The 24,697-nt window shown below is 52.7% G+C and overlaps 11 protein-coding genes across 11 annotated transcripts; 7 read left to right on the top strand and 4 right to left on the bottom strand.

The window, feature by feature from the left end:
- Window positions 1-230: 230 nt before the first annotated feature.
- Window positions 231-679, bottom strand: LTS14_001835 (uncharacterized protein; the record flags this gene model as incomplete). Its single annotated transcript, XM_064834543.1, has 2 exons — window positions 231-470; window positions 524-679. The coding sequence occupies 2 exons, from the start codon at window positions 677-679 to the stop codon at window positions 231-233; spliced, it is 396 nt and encodes a 131-aa protein (XP_064697414.1).
- Window positions 680-1,894: 1,215 nt separating this feature from the next.
- Window positions 1,895-2,997, top strand: LTS14_001836 (uncharacterized protein; the record flags this gene model as incomplete). Its single annotated transcript, XM_064834544.1, has 3 exons — window positions 1,895-2,267; window positions 2,402-2,543; window positions 2,592-2,997. The coding sequence occupies 3 exons, from the start codon at window positions 1,895-1,897 to the stop codon at window positions 2,995-2,997; spliced, it is 921 nt and encodes a 306-aa protein (XP_064697415.1).
- A 360-nt stretch (window positions 2,998-3,357) lies between these two features.
- On the top strand, window positions 3,358-4,170 carry LTS14_001837 (uncharacterized protein; the record flags this gene model as incomplete). The annotated part of the gene is made up of 5 exons (XM_064834545.1): window positions 3,358-3,475; window positions 3,529-3,642; window positions 3,698-3,774; window positions 3,828-3,955; window positions 4,011-4,170. 5 exons carry the CDS (start codon window positions 3,358-3,360, stop codon window positions 4,168-4,170), a joined length of 597 nt encoding a protein of 198 aa, XP_064697416.1.
- Window positions 4,171-4,788: 618 nt separating this feature from the next.
- On the top strand, window positions 4,789-5,904 carry LTS14_001838 (uncharacterized protein; the record flags this gene model as incomplete). Its single annotated transcript, XM_064834546.1, has 2 exons — window positions 4,789-5,827; window positions 5,876-5,904. The coding sequence occupies 2 exons, from the start codon at window positions 4,789-4,791 to the stop codon at window positions 5,902-5,904; spliced, it is 1,068 nt and encodes a 355-aa protein (XP_064697417.1).
- A 1,426-nt stretch (window positions 5,905-7,330) lies between these two features.
- LTS14_001839 (uncharacterized protein) lies at window positions 7,331-8,663 on the bottom strand (the record flags this gene model as incomplete). Its single annotated transcript, XM_064834547.1, has 3 exons — window positions 7,331-7,787; window positions 7,847-8,421; window positions 8,481-8,663. 3 exons carry the CDS (start codon window positions 8,661-8,663, stop codon window positions 7,331-7,333), a joined length of 1,215 nt encoding a protein of 404 aa, XP_064697418.1.
- A 1,383-nt stretch (window positions 8,664-10,046) lies between these two features.
- LTS14_001840 (uncharacterized protein) lies at window positions 10,047-11,730 on the top strand (the record flags this gene model as incomplete). Its single annotated transcript, XM_064834548.1, has 2 exons — window positions 10,047-11,182; window positions 11,241-11,730. The coding sequence occupies 2 exons, from the start codon at window positions 10,047-10,049 to the stop codon at window positions 11,728-11,730; spliced, it is 1,626 nt and encodes a 541-aa protein (XP_064697419.1).
- A 135-nt stretch (window positions 11,731-11,865) lies between these two features.
- On the bottom strand, window positions 11,866-14,040 carry LTS14_001841 (uncharacterized protein; the record flags this gene model as incomplete). Its single annotated transcript, XM_064834549.1, has 10 exons — window positions 11,866-12,231; window positions 12,285-12,477; window positions 12,535-12,604; window positions 12,663-12,717; window positions 12,767-12,959; window positions 13,016-13,199; window positions 13,251-13,266; window positions 13,335-13,375; window positions 13,435-13,672; window positions 13,837-14,040. The coding sequence occupies 10 exons, from the start codon at window positions 14,038-14,040 to the stop codon at window positions 11,866-11,868; spliced, it is 1,560 nt and encodes a 519-aa protein (XP_064697420.1).
- An 833-nt stretch (window positions 14,041-14,873) lies between these two features.
- LTS14_001842 (uncharacterized protein) lies at window positions 14,874-16,213 on the bottom strand (the record flags this gene model as incomplete). Its single annotated transcript, XM_064834550.1, has 4 exons — window positions 14,874-15,807; window positions 15,859-15,976; window positions 16,030-16,142; window positions 16,194-16,213. The coding sequence occupies 4 exons, from the start codon at window positions 16,211-16,213 to the stop codon at window positions 14,874-14,876; spliced, it is 1,185 nt and encodes a 394-aa protein (XP_064697421.1).
- Window positions 16,214-16,682: 469 nt separating this feature from the next.
- Window positions 16,683-18,098, top strand: LTS14_001843 (uncharacterized protein; the record flags this gene model as incomplete). The annotated part of the gene is made up of 4 exons (XM_064834551.1): window positions 16,683-16,957; window positions 17,008-17,117; window positions 17,180-17,398; window positions 17,452-18,098. The coding sequence occupies 4 exons, from the start codon at window positions 16,683-16,685 to the stop codon at window positions 18,096-18,098; spliced, it is 1,251 nt and encodes a 416-aa protein (XP_064697422.1).
- A 2,695-nt stretch (window positions 18,099-20,793) lies between these two features.
- On the top strand, window positions 20,794-21,877 carry LTS14_001844 (uncharacterized protein; the record flags this gene model as incomplete). Its single annotated transcript, XM_064834552.1, has 2 exons — window positions 20,794-21,237; window positions 21,293-21,877. 2 exons carry the CDS (start codon window positions 20,794-20,796, stop codon window positions 21,875-21,877), a joined length of 1,029 nt encoding a protein of 342 aa, XP_064697423.1.
- A 1,347-nt stretch (window positions 21,878-23,224) lies between these two features.
- Window positions 23,225-24,222, top strand: RSB1 (phospholipid-translocating ATPase rsb1; the record flags this gene model as incomplete). Its single annotated transcript, XM_064834553.1, has 2 exons — window positions 23,225-23,517; window positions 23,568-24,222. The coding sequence occupies 2 exons, from the start codon at window positions 23,225-23,227 to the stop codon at window positions 24,220-24,222; spliced, it is 948 nt and encodes a 315-aa protein (XP_064697424.1).
- Between the last annotated feature and the right edge of the window lie 475 nt (window positions 24,223-24,697).

The raw sequence follows: 24,697 nt of genomic DNA on the forward strand, positions 1-24,697 counted from the left end.
ACACCATACGCCGTTGTGATAGCATGTGCTTTCGAGACCTGTGCGATACTTTCAATTAGCCTCGCTTTCGTGATCAGGATCAGAGGTTGAGAACTTGCATGATGATCGGCATGTGTCACAAAGCGAGCGGTGAACAAGCTATTCGACAGCCTTGTGAGCTAGAATGAGCATCAGTCTTGCTCCGCCACGACGGTGCTGATAGCAGTTGTTGTCCACGTACTACTTGTATGTCAGCACGGCTGATGCCAGCTATCGATCAGATCTTCCTTACCCCCCATGGACACCACGTATAGTAGCTGTGCAGCATATAACGCCTGGAGATAATGCGTCAGATCCAGACCATGTCGTACGATCGTGCTTCTGTGGCGAACCTTCTCGACGACCGCTAAATTGGCGAGAGCAGACCACGGAGCGCCATAGCCGTGGTTTACAGCATGCGTTGTAGCAATGAGATTGGCGAGCGCCGCCAGCTATTGTCGTAGTGTCAGAGAAGCGGCTTCAGCTGCTGAACGACCGTCCTTACGAGCGCCAATGCAACGACCGTGTCGTCGACTGCCCACAGCTCACGCTTCGGAAGCTTCACATAGAGTCGCAAAGCAAAGGTGAACAGTGCCCAACAGAAGAAGAAAATGGTGATACTGGTCAAGGTTGGTGCAGTATTGCCCGAGCCAGCAGGCATGGTGGTAAGGTCAGAATGGACACCGAGTATATAGGTGCAGCATTCTAGCGGATGACGGTTCGAATAGTGCATCAGATGTCGGCGAGGCTTTCAATATGACATCCATGACTTTGCGCTGCGCGTCGTTGCTGGTTCTCGATATGGCTCTATTCATATTCCACACACAACCATCATGCGACCTTGTCATGGCTCTATGGGTCTCATCTGAATCTGCCGTGTCGCAGATAACAATGGCTGGACATAGCGCGAACCTTCTTACATAGCAACCAACAGTAATGGATGGTGCATCGGGGATCACGATCCGCGAATCATGCCGTCGGGCCTAGCACCGCTACAGCTGGCCGTTGTGATAAGCAAAGACCGGCTAAAACTGAAGAGCGGTGGCCAGTCCGCAAGTCCAGATCCATGTCTAAGCATGCAAAGGCGTGTAGATGTCTTGAGATTTTTCCAGTCCCAACGATTAGATACTGTGTAGGCGGACATCAGTCCGTATCTATGGCGCACATTGCTATTGGCTGGGAGCGATGTCTTTTCGATCGGAGTTTGGAACTTCAGCCACCAAGCCTAGCGTTTGCGTCGCTGCATATACCCCTGCTGATTGCTGGCTGTAGGGCCAGTATACTTATCCGATGATTGCCGGCTGGTGTGGACGAGGACGATTATCACCTCCATCAATTGGTCGGGTAGGGACTTGTCGAAGGATTCCGCCTAGCACTGATAGTCTGATATCATCGTTGTCTCACAGCGATGAAGTATCGACAAGCCTCCGGCAGTGCGATAACACTCGGTGCCGAGGAAGCTTCGTCTCCGTGCGGGAGAGGGGGGAAGCAGGAAGCAAATCTCGATCTTTCAGCCGTCTCTTCCCCACCACGCTACCAGAAGAAAGTAGTTCTAGGGGTCCAGATTACAGTAACACCGACGGCCGGCAACAATCAGATGCTGTAGGAGCACTAGCAGCATCGTGAGCACTCTATCAAGCTTTCTACAGATGGCTCCCACGAGGCGGGTATGACTCGTGGCAATTTGACTAACGCCCTCATGCAGGGCAATAATGGCCTAGGTCTTGCAGCAGATTACATACGGAAGGTGGTGATATCGCGTTCACCACCGTTCATTTCTCATCACTCATGTCGCTCGCCAGTTCATTTGAGGACTGTCTTGTGATAACCATACCGTTGGGCTGCCGGTCTTTCACGTTCGCGGCGTGTTGCAGAGATGCCTTTGCGATATGCGGCACCCGGTGGGCAGCCAGAAGCTCACAGCCACGACGTCGGCTTTGGTGACGACCTCGAAATGGTCAACCACCCGGCCTCCACCAGCAGAGTCTCTGCAGACATTGGGCCAATCCGCGAGAAGCTCACAGCTATAGCGGATGTCAATGCTAGTGAGGAGTTTCTCGAAGAACACGATGAGGTAGCACGAACGAGCAAATCGACATCCGGAGACGCTGCAGACATGAAGCGAATGGGCAAGCAACAACAGCTCGTTCGCCATTTTCGGCTGGTGTCGACCATGTCCTTCGTGGCGATTTCGACTGCAGCATGGGAGGTCGGACTCTTCGTGATTACACCGGCGTTGACTGATGGCGGTTGAGCCGGCTTGGTATGGAATGTTCTCTGGAACATTATCGGTTTCGGACCCATCTATCTGAGCATGGCGGAGGTGCGTGGGAACGCAAGTACGAGATACCAGCAGACTGGAGACTAATATTCAGCCTGGTAGATGGCCAGTATGGCGCCTATCGCCGGTGCGCAGTACCACTGGGCAAGCATCGATCATCTTTCCACACTACCTTCCCTGACCGAAAGCAGGTATCTGAATTCGCTCCTGAGTCATTCCAGCGCATCCTCAGCTACATATCTGGGTAAGTTTTAACGCCTCGTAGAATACGGGCAGACTAACGGACAAATAGCTGGACCTCTACAATCGCCTGGCAAGCTGGAAACGCCCAAGGCATGTTCCTAGTCGGTAGTCTGATCCAAACAATGATCCTCATCAACGATGAGAACTATGGCTTCCCCAACTACCAAGGCACACTCTTGGCGTTCATGGCCGTCGGGATCGCGTACTGCGGTGTGGTCTACGGCGCGAAGATACTACCGTACTGGCAGAATGCCGTGTTCATGGTCCACGTGCTGGCGTATCTTGGCTACATCATACCCGTGTGGGTTAGTGCTCCGGCTGTGTCACATCGAGAGGTTTGGTTAACTTTCGAGAACTCTGGTGGCTGGAGTAATATGGGTCTTGCGGTGCTCGTTGGGCAGTTGGCTGGTATCAGTACGCAATGTGGTGGCATTGATTGCGCCGCTCATATGTGAGTGAAATTCAGATCTGATGCTTGAGACTCGGCTGATGAAATGCGGCATGAAAGGTCAGAGGAGGTCAAGGCAGGTCGCCACGGTTGTTTCCGTATGCTACAGCAAAGACTGACATGCGCCCACAGGATGCTTCATACGCCGTGCCCAGGGTCATGGTGGCAGTCTACATTATCACTGCCTGTATCATCTTCCCAGGCGTTGTCACCATCGCATATCATATTGATGACGTGGTCAGTGCCACCTGAAGCAGCAGGCCCGAATCCTCAAGAAAAACTAAGCTGACGTGTACATCTTCGCGCCCAGACTGCTGCCATCAACGACTCGACCACCTACCCTGCGATATACGTCCTCCGTCAGGCAATGTCTGTTGGATGGATTACTGTGATCCTGGTGTTGATCGCACTTTTGAACGTGGCATCCAACATCACATACCTTGCAGCGGTGACTCGAGATCTGTTTGCTTTCGCTCGTGATCGAGGTAGGAGCCTTGTATTGGCCAATTCCCGCAAGCTGAAGTACTAATTGCTTCAGGTCTACCATTCTCTACCTGGCTAGGCACCATCGATCGCAAGCGGATCATTCCCGTCCATGCCGCTATGTTTTCGCAAGTCGTGGCTTGCCTGCTGGCTTTGATCTACATCGGAAGTGAGTCGTTGTGAAACAACGCAAGACATTGTGACAGGCTCTCACGCGACTGCAGGTCCTTTGGCATTCTATGCAATCACATCGCTCGGTGCAGTAGCGTTACTGCAATGCTACTCGCTGTCGATCGGCTGCGTGAGATGGCTCTGCCGGTCAAGCCGCGCTTTACGAAGCTGACACGATCGCAGCTACTTTGGCGAAGACTCACTTATCCAGAGACACTGCCTCCTGCCAAATTCTCCCTGGGCATATGGGGAATCCCGATCAACATCGCCGCCGTGATCTACGGCTTCTGGGCAATGTTCTGGGCTTGCTGGTAAGCTACTTCCACATCTAAATCTTTTCCACGATAATGCTGACCAGCTTGCCAGGCCGCAAACTACACCAGTCACTGCAGGCGGCTTCAACTGGGCCTCACCCATCTTCGTACTTTGCTTGATCATCGCAGGGGTATACTTTGTCTTCAAGGCCAAGACCGAGTACGTTGGGCCGGTGACAGAGGTCGAGGGAAGAAAGGAGCACTTTAGATGATTCTTTCAACTTTCGGACGAGCGACTTGGGTGTCTTCAATGTCTTCACACGTTGCGCCAGCGATCTCGAGTGACTCAGTAGAAGTTTGGTGACTTCGTCGCTCACGAGCAACATGGTGTGAATAGGTATGGGACAAAACTTCCGACATCGTGACATCTCACCACGGCGGTCCGTGACGGTAGGCAGTCATCGTGGCTAAAGATCACTGGGACTTCGGTTGACAACGTCGCAATTGCGGTACGAGACTACATGTATGGTTCTACAGGACAGCCGCCACCCGGAGTGTGGTCCGTCACGGGACAGACCTTAATATTGTTTGTAGCAGTACATCAACCCGTGTTCATCTCTGTCCCTGCCCGATGTCTTTGCTTCTCTTTACCACTCTCATCATTGCCGCTCTCTTCCATCGCCAAGCACTTGGGCCAGCCCTATCTTGGATATGAATAGGCTGCAGATAGATCACATACGCATGAGCCAAGGAGCCATCAGCGCTAGTGCCGTGACTGCCGGATCCTTTAGACTGATACTCCCCTACGGCCAGGCAGTCACAATGGTATTGTTATCGACCATGGCTTCCACGAACATGGACAACTGCCAAGTGAACCGACATGACGAGCTATGCTCACCCTTCCGCGCCTCGATAACAGGCGGAGAGTTCTTGGCCTTCTCGTCGCCCTGAGCATCTTCGGCATCATCAAATGGGCGCGGACGACTTCTCCTGAATATGCGGAGAAGCTCGAAATCCTACCACACCTTGCCCTTGACCCAGGTCGCTCGTTCTTCCCACCCTCTCAGCAGCCATGCCCAGTAGACGTGGTGAATGGACATGACTCTCATCCGCACCTATGCGACGACTTCCCCAGCAATCATGATACACATCCCCGAGTCCATGTCGTCCTCAAGACCGGCGCGAGTGAGCGAGACAAGACGGAACTGCTGCTGCAGACACTGCTGGCTTGTGCTCCTGCCGTGACCATCGTATCCGACATGCAGGATGAGATCGAGGGACACCACGTGATCGACATCCTCGCCGAATTACCATCATCATATGCGGTCGACAACCCGGAATGGAAGTCCTACGAGGCGCAGGAAGAGGCTGGCAAACATGGCGAACCAATCCACAAATCACCCGACGGCTGGCTACTCGACCGCTTTAAATTCCTACCCATGGTCGAGAAGGTCTACGAGCTAGATCCGCACGCCGACTGGTACTTCTTCACCGAAGCAGATGTCTACTTTGTCTGGGACACTCTTTACCGCTTGATTGATCAACTGGATGCTCGCGAGAGGTACTACATCGGTGTCGCCACACCCGGAGCGAATCACACCTTCTTCGGCTACGGTGGTGGTGGGTTTTTGCTGTCTGGCACAATGATACACGATTTACTTCATGACAGGACGGAGAGTCTAAGTATCAAGTACGAGAAGATGGCCAGAGATGGCTGTTGTGGCGATGCGACCCTGGCGTATGTGATCAGGCAGGAGACTGGGGTCGTCATACAGAATGCTTATCCTACGATATCTGGGGAGGCGCTGTACGGGCTGGGGGTGAGCAAAGAGAACTGGTGTCTACCTCTTTTGAGTCTGCATCGAGTATCTCCTGACCTCATGCAGCAATTGTGGCGGTGGGAGAGGTGCAGACCATACGACGAGGTTCGTACGTTTCAGAATATGTGCGCGTACACACCCGCTGACTTTAACTCAGCTACCGATCCGCATGTCCACGATACTTGACTTTGCTCTTTCACCCATCCTTCGGAACGGCTCGACGCTGCACAGCTGGGATAACTGCTCTAATCAAGCCAAACATCGCTTCCATCCTGCGCACTCCTCAGTGTTCAATTGTGCGCATTACTGTTCCGTGGACCACACGTGCTTGCAGTGGACATACTTCAAAGACCAATGTCGCACAGCGGATTTTGTAAAGCAAGGTCAGGGCATTGACGACAACGACGTGGTGTCGGGTTGGGATGTACCAGCGCTCGAGAGATTAGGGTATCGAATACATGGTGATTCGAGTGCTATCTGTGGCACATGATATCGACCAGAGCGTCAACTGTTCTCCACAAAGAGAGACTCAGCGCAATAGATATATATCAGCTCTCATATCTTTTGCTGCGACCCTGGAGGCAAACACATCGATTTCCGCGGGATCTGATGGCGCCGGCTATAGCTTTCCCTCCTGGCCATTGACACCATTGCAATCAGGATCAGATTCGCAGACGCAACCACCTTGCCCGTTGTCGACATGTGTGAGACTATGCATTGACGTCTCCTTGGCATCTACAGACCAAACCAACAAGTCAGCGATTACTGTGATCTAAGCACAGGTGGGGAAGAATCGAGACTTGAGAAGCAGTTTTGCTATTCACCACAGTGCTGCGAACGCGTAGTCCGGGTCGTTGGAAATACACCCGCCGATATCGTTCTGGGCGTGTTTCGGGTGTGAATATCTAGCACCCTCATACTTGATTTGAGAGTTGGCAGCGGGAGCTGCGGAGGCGGGAAAAGCGAAGAGGAAGGTCGTCGCCAGGGTAGCGAGGCGGAAGCAGATGGGTGGCATGAATCGACGATTCTGCGAGAAGCCGTGGGATTGTCTCGAGCTTATGTAGAGGAAGTATGAGATGATAGGTTCCATAGCAGGTCTTTCTCCCTCAGACGTCGGACAACCTGCTTGCACGACCCTTATCCTCAGCTCAATCACAATGCTCAAGTTCGTGTCAGTGCCATGCTAAGATACTGTGTCCCAGCATCAGCTCTATCTTCAGTTGGCATTGCAGGATCTCATTAGGGGCCATTGGACGTGAGATGGCATGGAGAATGGCCGCAAAGCAATGGCTGGGATTGCAATGCCTGCCTCCACGTCGCCTAGGCTCTGGTCTTCACATTCAGGAAATTACAGATCCACACAACTACTGTTTTCACCGGAACGCCTTTCCGCTCGAACAGCCAAGCTACTGCTTTCGAAATGTGCTCGAGAAACTGTTCCTTGCCAGATAGAAGTGGCCATATGTGCCGCTGCCAGTATGCTGTCACATGGCCATCCGATCGCGTGCAGGACTTAGCGCCATGGCGACACTGCTTGTGGCTGTACTGTACTGTCGTTGTCCAAATCCCATGACTTCATATCGTGACACTTCACTATCCATGCAACCAGCCCCTATCGATGATCTTTCGAAGACCCAGTATACTCCTCCTCCCACGTAAACTCCGTCTTATGATACACCGCGTTCTTCTTCAGGGAGCTCTGACTACTCGTCTCCACAGCATCCCTAACATCCATCTCGATCGCATCCCCACCACTGTCACTCCTCCTCCCACCGCCACCATGAAATTGATTCCTCATTTCAAACTGCCTGTCCGGTCTGAAACTGCTATTCATGCCATGCAACACTTCCGCCGCACTTCGGATGTGAGAACGGTTATTTGAGGGGCCAGGTGAGCGATTATTACTTCGATTGTTGGAGAGGTTGTGCGAGCCGGATTTGGATGCGGATTGGTAGAGCTCGTAATCCCGTTGTGTGAAAGCTAGACCGGCTTTTTTGGTCTGGACGTCGGCGACGAAGCTGTTGATTCGGGGGACGGTGGCGGTGATGACCGAGAGGTGGACGACGCAGCTGCGCAAAGACTATTAGTCATAGGTGACGTGGATGGATTGGCAGAGTTGCATCCTTACATGGCTACTGCGGCGGTCGTAGTCTGTTCCCATGAGTAGTCTGGTGAGTCTTGGTCAAAGGTACTGCTCTGCTGGCCTAGTGTGACTAGGAGCCCAATCTCCGCAAAGCACACCAGTAGTCTCGATGACATAAGCATAATAGGTATGAATCGATGCTGGAAATTAGCCTGGAGCTTCCAGAGCCTAGGCACCATCCACAGAGCTAACATAGCATCGGTGATAAGATCCGTGACGACAATCGGAAAGATGACATAGGCTCCCGCACCACATTTCGCTGTTGCGGAAGGGTGTAATGAACATGCGAAGGCGGTTCCGAAGATGGCGAAGATGGCCCAGGCACAAATGCATCCTAGCAGGATCGCGATGCCTCGTTTGTCCTGTCGTGGTGCGATGCGCTCGAAGAGGAAGGCCACTGATATCTTGGCTGTGGCTTGCGCGAAGATGCCTACCAGATTCGTCGCGAAGCTGAAGCGGACAAGATCGGTCAATTGGCTGCCGTTCAAGGTGTCTGCATGCCGTCCGAGACCTTCGTCTACTGAGCGTTCGAGGGTTATGCTTGAGACCAAGGCCAGAACCTGTGTCGATTGTGGTTAGAAGTGAGGAGGAATTCGGTGCCAGTGCTAGGACAGCTTACCGCAGCGGACAAGAAGAAGTAGTCATCGCTGCGAAGCTCATGCTTCTTCGCGAGCGTCAAAAACACTCGGATCAAGGTAACCAGTACTGTGATGGCAGCACCAATGTATCCCAACACGACCGGCAGAGCTCCTCTGTCCAATGTTGTATTGGCGAACAGTGGATCATAGGCATTGGAAGGCATGACCGCGACAGGTCACCCAAGACGTGGAGTCGGTGGTGAGACGTGGTGTGATCAAGCGACAAGGCTGGCGGCTCCCAAAGGGACTTGTAGAGCAGGCGCTTGAGCCTTCAGACAGGTCAAGAATGCGAATGTCGCGATCATGCAGGTCTCGGAGGTGTGGACGATCAATCGACAGGGTGTTCCGGTTCCTGAAAAGCCACCCCGGTTTGAGCTGCGGACGTATACTGCAAAAGGCCTCGGAACTGCGGTGCAACGGATCATAACCATTCATGGTACTGATTCCCGGTGATGCGATTCAGTACAGCAGAACTATCCCTTGTGGCGTCCTCCTCCATCAATGGACCGGTTGAACAGATGCCGTAACACCATGGTAGCCAAGACGAGAGTTCGTCCCCTGACTCCCCTCACGATGTTGCAGCTGCATAGAGGCGGAGGAACCACCGAATCTGGACTCCTGGTGGCGCGGGTCTCTTGCTGCCGCAAAGTCTATCGAATATGCACCGAATCATGGTATACGCCTCAAGACGGCATTTGATAGCCGTTCCCTGGTTGTTCTCGTTGATTTCCACCCTTCGACGGTGCTTGGCTGCAGTAGTGTGGAAGACGAGGTTGGAAAACTGTGGGACAGAAAGAAGCTGTGACACTGCTGTGAACTCTGTCGACCCATCAAATCGCTCTAGGCCAGATTAAGCGTAGCGCATCAGAGCCTGTCTGGTTGCATGTACTCCGTATTGCTGATGACTTTGCGACATCGATCACCTGTTTCTTCCTTGCCAAGCGGATTCGATGTGCAGAGGTCGACGACACACCTGCTGCTGCGACGGACAGACTTGTCTCTCAGCAGACAACATGGACATGACTTACAAACACGCCACGATGCCTTCGGGCTGCCCCTGGGACTTCTTATCCCATGGTTTACCCACTCGCCGTTCAAACCTTCACGACTCGACTTTGACATTGACTTTTTACCATCTTCTTCCAACCTGCGGAACATCTGGGCGCTTGTCACGAGACCTGACTCGCACACGATGCCGATCCACCATCAACCACATGGTGCCTTGATGAGCACGCACTTGGACTCTGCGTCAACGGTGCAGGAATTCCGGGTCGGAGAGACAGCGTCCCAGCAGCGAACGCTGAACGCATGCTTGGTCCAAGTCCGTGTACACTAACGCCCGTATCTGGTTGTACGAATCCTTATTTCTGGCAAATCCCGTCTACACCTCGGTGGATCTGGTAGATCTGGTTGGAAACTCTGCCGAGACGCTAGGGCCCTGGTGTTACACTCTACAACAGTCTTGACCCTGCTTGCACATCACTTCTATCCATCCTCGCGATTGTCGACTGCGCCAGATCAGACGACTGGCACTGCGCTCAGCCAATATGGATGTCCGAGAAAAGACGCCAGGATTCACGACGGAGCCAATGGGCAACAAACCACCTTCAGATGATGTTTCTGAGGAGAATGTGCCACATCATCGCGGGCACGGTGAGAGTCACCTCCAGACAATCGGCGGAGGATCTGGTCATCGATCATATGGTCCAACAGACAAGTTGGATCGTTACTTGAGCTCGAAACCCATCATCAGCTTCGGTCTCACTCTTCAGGCATCATGGGAAGCCCTGGCAATATCCTTCCAATCTGCTCTGCTCAATGGCGGACCCTCAACTCTAGTCTACGGCAGCATACTCAGCGCTTTCGGTTCGACAGCCATGGCTGCCACTCTGGGCGAGCTAGCAAGTATGAAGCCATGCGTGGGTGCACAATACCGCTGGACTGCTCTCCTTGCACCACGAGGCACGAATCCACGTTTCTGGGGGTATCTACAAGGCTGGTTGACCACCTTCGCCTGGAATGCTGCTTGTGCACTCAACCCTTTCCTCATGGCATCGATTATCCAAGGCTGCATCATCCTCTGCAGCGAAAGCTACGTCCCGGCAGGATGGCACACGACTCTCCTCGCCTACGCATCAATGGCCGTACCCATCTTCTGCAACATCTACGCCCGACATATCATCGCACCCATCGAAATCGCATCGGCTATACTACACGTTCTACTTCTGATCGTCTTCGTAGTCGTGCTTACCTGTATGGCACGGCGCAGTACCTCGGACTTCGTCTTCCAGACATCCTTCTTCGGCATCAGCGGCTGGCCCAGCGGGACAGAGGGCATACAATGGAGTGTCGGCCTGCTCACGGTCATCTTCCCAATCGGCGGCTACGATGCGATTCTGCACATGGCAGACGAGGTCAGAGAGCCTAAGCGAAGGGTGCCGCAGGCTATGGTGGGGTCTACCTCCCTCAGTGCATTGGTCATGTTTGTCTTCGTGATCGTGCTGCTTTTCTGCATCGGCGATGTGGACAAAGTGTCGAGTACTACGACCGGCTTGCCTATCATCGAGACCTTGTACGAAGCCACGGGTAGCAAAGCGGGAACGGTATTCATGGTGATGTGCATCTATTTCATCATTGGTGCCTCACAATTCAACATTCTAGCTTCCGTCTCACGATTGGCATGGTATGCTCAAATCTCACACACTACAACTCGCTACAAGACGTGCTGACACATCACATAGGGCATTCGCCAAAGACGGCGGTCTTCCTTTCAGCGCGCAGCTCTCCAAAGTCAGCCCAACCCTCCGCATTCCGGTGAACGCAGTCATCATGACCTCTTCGGTTTGCTTGCTCATCAACCTCATACCGATCGGCAGCACCACAGCGTTCTACGCTCTCACCTCACTAAGCACGCTAGCTCTTTACTTCTCCTACTGCGTCCCAGCGACTTTAATCCTGCTCCGCAAACTCGAGAACAATTTCCCGGCCTACGGACCCTGGAAGATCGCTGGGCCTTATTGGTGGGGTCTGATGGTAAACATCTTTGCCTTTGCTTGGGGGTGGTATTGTGTCTTTTGCTTGTGCATGCCGACCTTCATGCCTGCGACAGCGGCGACACTGAACTGGGCAGGGCCGATCTTGGCGGCTGTCATTGTTATTGCGATTACGCAGTGGTTCATAAGTGGGCGGAGAAATTTTGTGCTACCAAAGGATGAGGTGGACGATGAGTAGATCTCTTGCTGTAGTCGTGGATAGATCGTGCATAGTATACATTGCCACGTCCTGCCCTTCTTCGAGCCACAAGACGACGACGACCTTTGCCATTGGCACACCAGGGCTAATCTGGCGTCCAGTGCACTCGTTATATTAGATAATGTATCTGAAACCCTTCTGCAACTGCCTCGCAGTCCGGAGCGAGATGCCTTCCGTCTCTGCTGTCTTCTGCAGCTTCGCCATCTCCTTCTCGTTGAGCTGCACATCCTCATTCTCGAGCCGCTCGAGCTCACGATTCATCTTCACCATCATGAAGCGGAGCACGACTGCGAGCAAAAGTGAGACGGTGAGAAGGCCAATCACAATGCCCAGAGCAGGACGGTAGTACGGTTCGGATCCATCGACGTAAGTGAATGGCGTCCAGATGGACGCCATGTTGCCGATGCTGTTCATGAAAGCGAGCGCAACAGTCCGTTTGGCTGGTGGCCGGGCGATGATGTTTGAGTTCCAGGAGTAGATCTGCGTGCGATTAGCTTTGACGGGCTACATGGACAGCAATTCACGATTCTTACGGTGCCGAAGCTAGCGAACACCATGTTCAGTAGGAAGACAGAGAAGTATCGCTCTCCAAACCCATCGGTGAACATGAAAATCAAGCATCCGACGATACATAGTGGTAATGGATAGATGAAGAACCAGAAACGATTCTGTAGCTTGTCTGACACGATTGAGTGGCCAAAGGAGTAGAACATGATGAAGATGTAGCTAGGACTCCGTTAGCTGACAGACGCAAGGCTTGTGTGATGATGTCTGGTCACATACGGTGGAGCTACCATGAGGAGCGAGGTACTCCGGCTCGTGAATAGAGTCCTCGTCAAGGACGGGAAGAAGTCTGTGCAATACATTAGCTTGGAGTGCGTAAGTCAACTGCTGACGAGTAGAAGACTGACTTTGGAAACCGGTCGCGCCAACGATGCAGTGGTACATAGCTGCTAGTAAGTAGGTCTGCCGCGAACATCAGCTTTGTACAAGTACCTAGATCGTGTCTCCATACCTTCGGATCCGTGAAGGCCAGCTTTGCTCCAGTCAGGTGACTCATCTTCCCACCGACATCTACATCGGCTCCGGCTCCATCGAGGGCCATGCGTCTGTTGGCGACCGATTTCAGCTCAGGTGAGAGTCCTTTCCAAGTATCTGGAAAGTCGGGAAGGATGAAGCATACGCCGATGCCAATGAATATTGTAAGACTGAACATACGTTAGCCAGTGCACACATTGGCGACAAAATTATGGCAGACACTCACGCTCCTTCGACGATGTACAGCCATCGCCATGCTCGCATACCTCGTGCTCCATCAAGACCGTTAAGGATGCCACCAGCAATAAGATTGCCGAAGGCTCCAGCTAGCAACGATCCAGCGTAGAATATTGACATCCGGAGGTTGAGTTCCTTCTTCGTGTACCACTTTGATAGGTAGAACAAGACACCTTTAGGCAGCATGGTCAGCAATGTTCAAGGTCGATGCTTTGGTTGCATACCTGGGAAGAATGGTGCCTGTAGACATGTATGAGATGATTAGCTTGGGTCTACGCCGCTTGAACGATAGCGTCATCATTACTGACCTCGACAAAGCCTAGTATGAATCGGCACGCCACGATCTGACCTGCATTGCACCGTCAATTTCCAGTGCTGGTTCAGGCATTAGAACTGAATGTCACATACCATAAGTGTTGACTTGCGAAGTCAAGGCGGAAACCAATCCCCACGCGATCGTCCATCCACCGATGTAGTATGCCGGACGTCCGCAATAGTTCAGGAGCATATTTGACGGAACTTGCATGATTGTATATCCGACGAAAAGAATAGATAGCCCTATCTGGAACTGGTTGCCAGTCATGTTGAGATCCTCTTCGAGCTGGTCATCATTAGCAGATGCGCTGGAGGTTTGGTATGGTCCTTCCTACTCCAGACAAACGTGCAGCTGGATAGTTGTTACGGTCTGCTAGACGGTCAACACCACGGAACGAGATAGCTTCGAAGCAACCAGCTGACCAATGTAGTTCATCAAGTATACCTGGTATTGCGTCAGCAAGCACAGACTCCCTGGTGTATCTAGAAGCTCACCAAGACCACGACCGGCATGATAATGCTGTCGATTTTCCGTTTCAACTTCTTCTCAAGAACTAACTCCTCCGCCGTGAGAAATGCATCGTCCAGGCTGTTGGAACTGCTGCTGCTCTTGAGCGCGTTGCCGTCGTTGAGTATTTCGTTACCATGAACATCAGACTTCTTTACGCCATACATGCCTCCAGCGGTCTGAGCAGCCATGATTGCAGCAATCGGTCACTCGGTACGAGAAGAACGAAGTCTGGGACCTACTGACGAGGACGTGGGCAGGATAGTACTTATATCTTCGTGGCATCTGGTCGTATCGCAGGACCAGATCATGACAGGCACATGGTCATAAAAGCCAAGGTCGCATACAAAATGCACAAGACCTTGGTATACCTTCCAGGCGGTTCTTGGCTCGCGTACTAAAGAAGCCGCGATGCTGCTCGTGTTGACTTAGAGACTCTTTGCAAGCCCGTATGGCGGATGTACGAAGTGGCCGTTGTCATGACCATGATCCCGGACGTTCTTGTAGTAGCTGGAGGTCGTGTACTGGACAATTGGTCTTGTCGCGAACGACTTCGATCTCGTCTTGTTGGAACAACGCATTTCCCTTGGGATATCGTTCACCAAGGCTCCTCCCCGCCTCCCAAGAACATTGGCACGCAGCATTCACGGCAGCATGTCGGGGCCCCGTGGTCAAGATATTGGCAACGCTGATGAGAAGGCGGCCTCGAGACGAGTATCGCGGGTCTTGAGAAGTCTGCTGCTGATTTCTGGGCTTCGGCCACTATCTTGGTGCAGTAGTGGCATCAGGTCGAATGATGAGATCGTCTGCTTTGGCTTGGCCTTCACCGGAATAGTTCCGCGGAAGGACGCGTCCACTTCGCGTCCATTCAGACGAAAGCTTGCGGCCTGCGTCCATACCAGCCCAATCCAAGTATCGAGTACCTGGACACTGTTCCCATCATGCCCCGCACTGGCTATGGCAGTACAACGCTGAGGCGGAAATGGTCGACCGAATGCAATTGGCAGACGCCAGTGTAATCCCACTACATAACGCTACACATCAAAGGCGCGAGGGCAAGACCAAACGAGCCCACGCCGGCCATGACACCCACCCAAGCCGCGAGATTTGACTGCTTCGAGACTTTCAGTGATCGCTCCGATAGCTGACACTGCTTCAACGACATGATCTCATCCCGCTCCTCTCTGGCTGACTGTAGCATTTTCACGACCTCTTCGTATGATGGTGGTTTGCTCGACGACTCATGATCTTCGCCCGCTGTCTCGCGGAGAGTCACGATGTCCGACTCTATTTGACCCAGGCGGCGAGATATCAATGCATGCTCATCCTCCAGCTTCTTGTCCCATTGCTTGCTCAAGGTCTCAGCAGTGGCATTGAGTGCATTCAGCTTCGTCTGCTGGGCTTCCAGGCTCGTCTGTAGGTTTTGCATATCATCTTTAACCCGCTGTGCACCGGCATCACGATGCTGCTGGAGCGCTGTCTGCAGCTCCCCTTTCAATTCGCTCATCTCCTGCCGAAGATTGTCAAAAGCCACTGACCACGCCGATTGCAGCTGTTTGCCAGCATATGTATCTTGCAGTCGCATACCGCGGGACATTTGTCGCTGGAAGCTCAGGATATGCCGTTGCCCTCGATCCAGCAACATATCGACAATGGTCAAGGCCGAAGGTCGAGTGTTTCGGAACTCGGCGACCATACTACCTCCTTCACAAAGATCATGCCAGAAAGCCGGCTTAGACCGTAGCTCAGTGAGCTTCTTGTCACGCTCTATTGACGAACAGCTTTCGCAGTGTGTGGCAGCCAATACTATGCTCGGGTACGCATCAGGACCACATAACCCTTCTAGGATCCTCAGGCTTCGTACGGCAGAGCCTTGTACACGCACATCTGTCATCGACTGTAAATAGACAATCCCACCTAGCCGGATCCCAAGTTGATGTGCCTTCACGAGGGTATATCTACGAGCGTGAGTCCCTGCATAGCAGTTCTTGTCACGCAAGGCCACTTACGCGACTTCAGAGAACACATCATCGTCCGAGCGAAAAGTATCGTTAAAGCCTGGGGTGTCGATCAGATGAACGGTGCGGCCACGGTGCTGAAAAGAATGGAGAGTCGTCCTTTGGGTGACTGCCACCTATCAGTTGGGGGGTTAGAGACCGAGCTTAGTGTTGTGTCCGTACAGGACTCGAGACCATGGCCGACATTGAGGGGCGGCGAACCTGTGCATTGCGATACAAAAGTGCTCTTGCCAGCGCCGGTCACGCCCATGACAGCGATAAAGTCGTCATCTGGCCTATACGCGTATCAGAATTGCTTGAAGCGTTGCTCACCAAGATAGGCATACTTGATGTCCGCGGACTCCATGGTAACAGTGGTTTCGCGTTGGGTTGATGGTACGACCGCGGTCGATGGAGGAGATCAGGCAGCAAATTGTGTCCAGGCATGCGACGTAGCCCTGCAGACACACATCTTCGAACACATAACTGTCCCCGAGGAATGGGGCCAAAATCGCATGTAACGTGCGCCCTTATGCAGCCATAGTGGCTAGTAGCAGCGCTACCAGCACTGACGATCATGCGCGACCCCACCTCAACCTTATCAGCGTTATACACCTGGCGATCGCAAGGACTCAACTTTCACAACTAGGAATGCTATGCTGGTAGGAATAAAGTGCATCTTTGTGCTTGGGCCGTAGCACTCAAGCTCTATTCAACGCGCGATGGGAAGCTGGTCAGCAAGGCTGGGCAATGCCCTCGTTCCGTTGCTGTCTGGACCTTAGCCTGAGCAGCGCAATACACGAGAGGCCAATAGGAAAGCCAGTCGAGAAGACTCCATGCCTGGCGCTTTTCCAACGTCGTCTATGAGGCGGCAGGGATCCTTGACGCAGCCGTCGGCCAAGTCAGCAAACCATGTAGAGAACGACGCTACACTCCCTTCTCGACCAGCTGAGCAAGAGGTCCGCAAAGAGCCTTCGCGTGAAGATCCCCCCGCCCAGGCAGATGGATGGGCTCCGACGACAACTACAGCCAGCCAGCAACAGTCTGCACCAGCTTCATCATCTGATCCAGTGGCCAAGAAGCCACCTGCACCTGCAGAGTACTTCGTGCGGTGAGTAGCACCTTTTTTCTGGGGTTGACCTTCCACTGAGGCACTTGTAGTCCACACGATGTTGTCATTGCCGTCATGGGCGTCACAGGTGCTGGCAAGTCCACCTTCATCAACTACCTATCTGAGTTTGATGTTGAGGTTGGACATAATATGGAATCATGTAAGTTATGCGGCCAACCGATGAGGTAAGAAGCACGAATTAATCTGATGTCACTGCCACAGGTACCAACAAGGTAGCGGTGTATCCTGTGACACTTCCGAATGGCAGGAATATATACCTCTTGGACACCCCGGGCTTTGATGACACATACAAGTCCGATACGGATGTGTTACGTGAGATAGCCGCCTGGTTGCAAGATGCACATGCGCATAAAGTGCTCCTGAGCGGTCTTGTATACCTTCACCGCATCCAGGATGTCCGCTTCACCGGAGCAGCGATGAGTAAATACGGGTTCGGCGGCCACTGCGCACAGTATCGCTGACTGCGGTAATAGAAAATCTTCGCATGTTCAAGAAGCTGTGTGGCCATGAAGGCTTGAAGAACGTCGTACTAGCAACAACTTTCTGGAACAAAGTCACCGCCGAAGAAGGGAGCAGCCGGGAAGCTCAGCTTCGTACTGAGAAAGCGTTCTGGAAGTCCATGATCGACGAGGGCAGCCAGATGATCCGTCACGACGATGAGGCCACATCCGCGCTCCAGATCATCGATCGTCTGGTGCAGAAAAAGACCACCATCGAGCTCGCTATCCAGCGCGAGATGCAAGGTGGCATGACACTCGATCAGACTGGGGCCGGCAAGGAAGTCGAGGCGCAGGTCGAGCGCATGCGAATGCAATGGGAGAAGGAGAAGAAGGACTTGGAAGCAGATATGCGAGAAGCCTTGGCGGCGCACGACAAGGAAGCACAGCGGCAGATCAAGATTGAGAGAGAAGAGATTGATAAGAAGATCCTGGAAAGCGATCGCAGCATGAAACGCCTGCAGGCGACTAACAGCCAGCTCGCAGAACAGCTGCATAGCCAGAGACAAGAAATGAGTAACAAAATGCTCTTGCTCAATCATCTGGAGAATAGAGAGGAAAAGCGAGAGAAGAAGTTTTATCGCAAGTATAATCCTCTTCACAAGCGATATGACGAAATGTAATGCGTTGGTTATCGCAGAAGTGGAGACCTATGTGAAGTCTACCAGGGCAGGGTTCGCGAATGTAATCAGCGAAGCAAATGATGACTTGGCGCCGACGACGAGGCAGTCAGGTGTCCTCTTAGTCCTCTTACCAAAGGACTGATACGTTGGTATTCCTCAGAGTAGAGGCTCAGTTGGCATCAACGTCCTCCGCTCCCTCTGCTGCTCCGTAATACCAACGATCCAATCTGCGGCCAGCTGAAGGAGACGCACGCTTCTCACGGTAATCACCCGCTCTCTCGAACTTTGTTCACACCGCGTACATCATCAAGATATTGCTCAAACTCCCGTGTGGTTTCAGCCACGGTCTCCAGATGCTGCACATTAAAAGGCTCCTTGTCGTACCTCGCAAGCATCGCAGCAGTCTCACACGCATTGCCGATTTATCGACCGTTCCATTTCTCAATGTGCCGTGCAGACTCAACAAACCTCATTAATTGCCGTTGATGAATCATGAGCTCCGGGTACTGCTCTCTCATATTCTGGATCGTCATGTTCCATATTTCCGTCGACGAGGCTTTGTCCAGCTGCGGGAATTAGATCGGGACGTGTATTCGTGACCTTAGTGACTCGTCAAAAGTGCCGACTCGGTTTTTGATCGCGATGATGACACCCGGAAATGCATCGAGGTGCTGGGGAAATCCTAACGAACGTATCAGCCCGATAGCTTGTGCAAAAGTGCAGTGTATCTCATGGGAGCTTATCACACTACTGTCCGTTCGGTCCCTTTGCGCAACCAGCTGGTCTGCCTCCTCCAAGCACACCATGCATTGCCATTTATGCGCGAGTATCAATAAAGTGGTCAATTTCCGCTCGAATACTACGGGCTCCGACCCCAGCACCGCCGTCGAGAAGGACAGAAGCGGCCGATTCAAGGACTGGCTTACAGCCTCAGCAGCAGACGTTTTACCGACTCCGGGCGCGCCATGGAAGAGCATGACGGTGTTACAGACATGGGTACGAAGGCTTCGAGTGTTCGCGAGCGACCCAGAGATCTGCGGCGCTCTATCCCGTCTCGCGCGCATCTCCACAGGTGCTTGTATAATCTTCTTGAGTCTCGGCGGTAGCACCAGACGGTGGAAAGAAGGTCCACTGCTGATAACGGGACTCAATCCATCGATGTGTAGTGGAAGCCAGACATGCTGAGCGAGAGAGTAGCCGAGGATCCGGATGGACACTGGAAGGATTAATCTTTCGACTCGTGCATCTTGCATGAGGTCGCGAGGCGCGATAGCTTTGGACAGAATGCCAAGCTGCTTTCGGGAGCGTAACCATTCCTCGGTATCACAGTAGCTGTCGTCCCAAACATCGGTGCAGCGTGTACAAACCCGATCAGAACAGTGGATTAGCTCGAATGTCTCGCGTGGATCACTGCGGAGCCGCGACTCATGGCCGAAAGTGACGCTGGAGCTGCATCCTGACCTCGCCAGTTGTGTCAAAGCTGTAGAGTGGTCGATAACGCAGTCTATCGCGAGCTGGCACGCACGGGTCAGTACGCAAAATCAGAAGCTTTATTCGGAGCGATACCTCTTGATCAGGCTTCACCTGCGCACAATATGAACGCACACTGGAGTGTGCCCGACCATTTAATCGTACGGACATCTCTGGTAGTTGTCGACCGGCATAAGACCAGTGCTTGGTTTAGCTTGCTTCGATGAAAGGCTTACTACGAGAGAGAAGCAGATTTCCCCACGCTGCACGCTCGGGGCATAGTGCAAGCGGTCGAGCCAAGTCTTGATATATGCTGCACTTGCCAGCAAAAGGCCGGAGCACCATGTTATAAATCTTAGGTCCGATCTCCGTACCGTTGAAGTCCAGATACCAGCAAGTCAACAACACGGGAGTCCAGAATTCCCACTCGTCTTGTTGGCTTATTGGTTCTATCAGCTTTCCTGAATGATCCCAGGCAGGAGTTTGCGAGAAGTTCTCACGGTGCAAAGCTTTGCGTCCACCTGTGATGTGCATCAACAGAAAGGCTTGGCCGCACTCATCGCCTTTGCCATCAAACAAGATATCTCCGGGCTGGTACATAAGACGGACATACTCAAAGCTTCATCAGTTGTGAATAATGTTGCTGTAGTCATGCGTCCAAGGTTGAACCTCATATACTTGGCCATGGTCAGAACAGCCGCTTTGACAGCACAGGAGGCTGAGGCCGTCTTTGGGACCTGACGGCTACGCCTCATCGTGCCAAGCGCTGCTGCATGCATGCATGATATGTGATCAACAGACCAGCACACAGCGTCATATTCCCGGGAGCCCGTTGCCGTAGAGGCTGAGCAAATGACTGTCGCTTTCTACAACAACAAGTTGCACGAGTGGATCGTGTGGGGGTGGAGTCGAGACGATGAACTTGAAGGGAGAAGGATGATTGCGTGGTGGTGATGGAGACGCCGCGGTCAGGGTTTCGGGCCGAGTGACTTCTCCACCAAAGTCTCCCGCCCGCGCGGATCGTCATTGGTCATTGGTCTGGAGACACCACGAGGAAGACGAGTAGAAGACGATACCCTTTCGACACACCTCTGGCTGGATATCGACTCTTCTCCCGCCATCTCAACGTTGAACGGGAAATTGACCTGCGCAGGACGACAATGTGACGTATGCTCAACCAGCTTTTAGAGCTTGATGAGATATCAGTTACCATTCACCATCAACCATGCCTACTCCGGAAGAAGTAATTATACCACCTTCACCACCAGTCGAACCTTCGTCGTCACGTGCCAGCTTCACTAGCTGTCCACCCGAGGAGGAGCGGGAACACTATGCGCCGAGAGAGGAACGATATGATGCTGCTGTGAACGATGACGGTCAGATCGAGGACGAGGGCGTCGTAGTGGTGGAAGATGCACCCATACCTGCGCAGCAACCTACGCCGGAGCCTGAAATGCAACATCGACCAATAGAAGAGTCACAAACAGAAGTGCATGAAAAGGGGGAACATATCGAGGATGCCGGGATCGAGGTTGACTCGCCAAGTGCTGCTGCATCTCCAGATGCTCCCATTGAGAGCGAGACACGATTGGCTCAATCAATGTCGCATACCGCTATAGCATCGTCGGATGAACCACTATACCTCACCTTCCCAGATGAGAAGCCAAGAGTATGTCCTCACCCCAGCCACGTGACCATCTACAATACCTGACCCTACTTCGCAGCGGCACATCCCAACCACAACCTCTTTCCTTCGCCCGGGCTCCAAATTCCGCGGCACGCAGCAATCAGACCGTCAAGTCTACAGCGTCGACGTAGAGATTAAATCCGTCGACATCTCCGCTTCTGTTCTGACGGGCTACCTCCGGATACAAGGACTTACTGACGACCACCCAACCCTAACAACCTTCTTCGAAGGCGAGATCATCGGCTCCAAATACCTCTTCAAAACCACTCACCCATCATGGGGCAGCAGCGAGAAAGTGGACCTCCAACACTGGGCACGCTTCCCAGCTTGGCGACCCCTAGCCAAACAATCCAAGAACCCGAACTTCACACTTCGAAGCGGCGACAAGGCGTCTACCCAGGAACATCTCTTCATGCGGTGGAAGGAGTACTTTTTAGTGCCTGATCATCGAGTTAAGACGATCACAGGGGCGAGTTTCGAGGGCTTCTATTACATTTGCTTCAACCAGTGTTCGGGTAAGGTCAGCGGGATATATTATCATGCGAAGAGTGAGAAGTATCAACAGTTGGAGCTGGAGCATGTCGAGGATAGGGGATGTGTCGGGGCGATGGAGTTCCGGTGACCATGTCGCGAATATGCGGTGAAGAAGCGGTTCGTGCTGTGATAGCGTTCTGGTGCATGGCGTTTGTTGGCGATCTAAGGGCACGCAGGGACACATGGGTTTGCAAGGTACATGTGTGTGCGCAATGTACAGGCAGGTGGGATTGTGTGACGCAGAGAAGACCACGGCGTATTCTGTATAGCATTTAAGTCAGTCTTACAAATGCGCTTAGATCCACAGTCAATCCTGGCCGTGGCAGCCAGCTTTGAACAGGCTGAGTTGCCCACGTTTACCGGGACACAGTGTGGTCAGATTGGATTTGCTTATCGAGTTTCTGAATGGCCCGAGACTCGCGAGAATTTCCTAGAAAGGACATGGTTCATGTCTGAGTAAGAGCACAGCGAATCATAGCACGTCGTCCCGAATGGCCGGTAGTGACATTCTGGCGATAGCAGTCTCCCTGCATTGTTAGCCCTTGATGGCTTGTAGGCTGTGCATGTGCATGTGCATGGCATTGAAGCTCACCGAAGGCAGCGGGTTTCTTACAAAGATCACTGGCCGTCCTTAATAAGCGCATACAGGGCTGGGAGACATGCATTCTCGGTTCATCTCTCATCAATATCCTGTCGCCTAGGTGGTCAGATACTTCGCTTAGCATGCTAATCTGATGTGCACTGTGCGCAGTAATGAGGGGGATGGAAACCAATGGAGGCAACCAGCAATAATGGAGTACGGCGCAATGATCGAGCCGGTGCCTATCTGAACACGATAATATAGTCACAATGCCTCCGAGAAGTCAATGTTGAGGGCTGTGCATGATGTCGTGTCTGCAATAAAACTATGCCTACAAAGAAGATCTGAGAGGGCTGATGGTGGATCTCTCGTACATCGTGCCCAAGCTTTTGACCAGCCTACGAGCCAGCCAATCAAACCCCTTTGTCCAGCCCCACTCATCTGAATCCACCAAACTCTAAGCCACGTTCCTGCTATCTTCGTACCGTCTCAAAGGCCATTGCAGACGGCAAGAATCTGTCTGCCTACGAATGTGATATCCACAGCGACGATGCTCTGTCAAACGAGCCAATCGTGTGGATCTGTCATGCCGCGCACGCATGCTTGGCCACTTCGCAATGACTTCCTTGTGAGAGCGAAGTGGTAGGGTATAGTACAAGTGAGGATATATATCGCGACTTCGTTGTGCTGCTGTTTATGTCTTGGGTACACTCGCTGTACTCACCCTCTTCAATACCACGAGCCGTTGCAATTTACCACCTCTCGCTCTTCAATTCTTCAGCCGTCCAAAGCACTCACTTCAACTTACACCTTGACCACAAGCCCAAGCCCAGACACCAAGGACCCGACACCACCATGGCAATCGATCCATATGCCGGCTGCAACATCGACATCCCCTCCAATCTCTGCACACTCGAAACTTGCTGTCTAGCACAGAGCAGCTTCAACTACATCCCAAACTATGGTGGAAACATATTCTTCGCAGTCTTCTTCGGCGTGTTCCTGCTACCACAACTCGGACTGGGCATCTACTACAAGACCTGGGGCTTCATGGCTGGTATGCTGTTCGGCCTCGTGCTCGAAGTAGTAGGCTACGCTGCCAGAATCATGCTCCATGATAACCCGTTCGACTCCAATGGATTTCTGATGTAAGCACATCGCTCATATCATGTCTCGGACGCAAGCTGACCAAGTATAGCTATCTGATCTGTCTCACCATCGCCCCCGTCTTTATCTCGGCCGCCATCTATCTCTGCCTCACCCGCACAATCGTGCTGTACGGCCAGACGAATTCCAGACTAGCTCCCAGGACCATCGCCATCATATTCATGGCCTCGGACTTTCTCTCGCTCGTCCTCCAGGCTGCCGGTGGCGGTATTGCAGATACTGCCAATACACATCAGGCCGCTCAGCCAGGCATCAACACTATGATAGCAGGTCTGGTGCTTCAAGCTGTCAGTCTTGCAGCGTTCCTGATCGTGGTAGCGGACTTTTCCCTACGCTGCCGACGTGGCGTGCTGGATCAGAACCCAGCGAAGAAGCACGCTCGAAGCCGGATGCTGTTCAAGGTGTTCATGGCTAGTCTCCTGCTCGCGACCGTGGTGGTGCTGATCCGTTCAATCTTCCGTGTCGCCGAACTCTGGGGCGGCTTCAACGGTGCTCTCTGGAATGATGAGACTGATTTCTTGGTGCTTGATGGGACTATGCTTGCGATTGCCACGATCTGCTTGACGGCGTTTCACCCAGGTCTTGCATTCGGCAATCAGTGGCAAGCTGCCAACTGGACATTCAAAAGCAAGAAGGCTGATTTCAGCGAGGAATACAAGGACGCGCAGCCGCTCGCTTCCTTGTGAATACTCAATCAAGTGGTATTGGCGGTTTAGAGTTAGCCAGACGTTATTAGAACATTGATAGAAGCGCTGGAGCGTAGCATTGCAGGAGGTACATGGGCAACACAGCATGCGGGATCTACCAAGCAGCGATTGAATATAAATGAAGAACCATGAGCTCGTGGCACATCCTCTCCACTGTCGTGACCTGACACAGCATTGAGTCGGCCCGTAGGCTGGCATTATTCGCGCCTCGACGATAGAAGCCGATCAATGCTCGGGCGGGTGCGACAATGTTATAGTGAGGGCAACACAAAAGATGTGCACCACGATAAACAGCCCGGATAGAATTGTCTCTTTCGAACGCCTCGCAGATGAGGGTTCGGAAGAAAAGTGGAAGCAAATCTGACTTCACTGGCTAAAGACGGCCTAGCTCGGCTTGGAAGGGCGCGAGTTCGCCCATCAAACGGCAACCACGGAGCAGAATCTTCACTGCGCT

This window comes from Recurvomyces mirabilis (assembly GCF_035927965.1).
Source record: "Recurvomyces mirabilis strain CCFEE 5264 chromosome Unknown scaffold_4, whole genome shotgun sequence".
Taxonomy (NCBI): Eukaryota; Fungi; Ascomycota; class Dothideomycetes; order Mycosphaerellales; family Teratosphaeriaceae; genus Recurvomyces; species Recurvomyces mirabilis.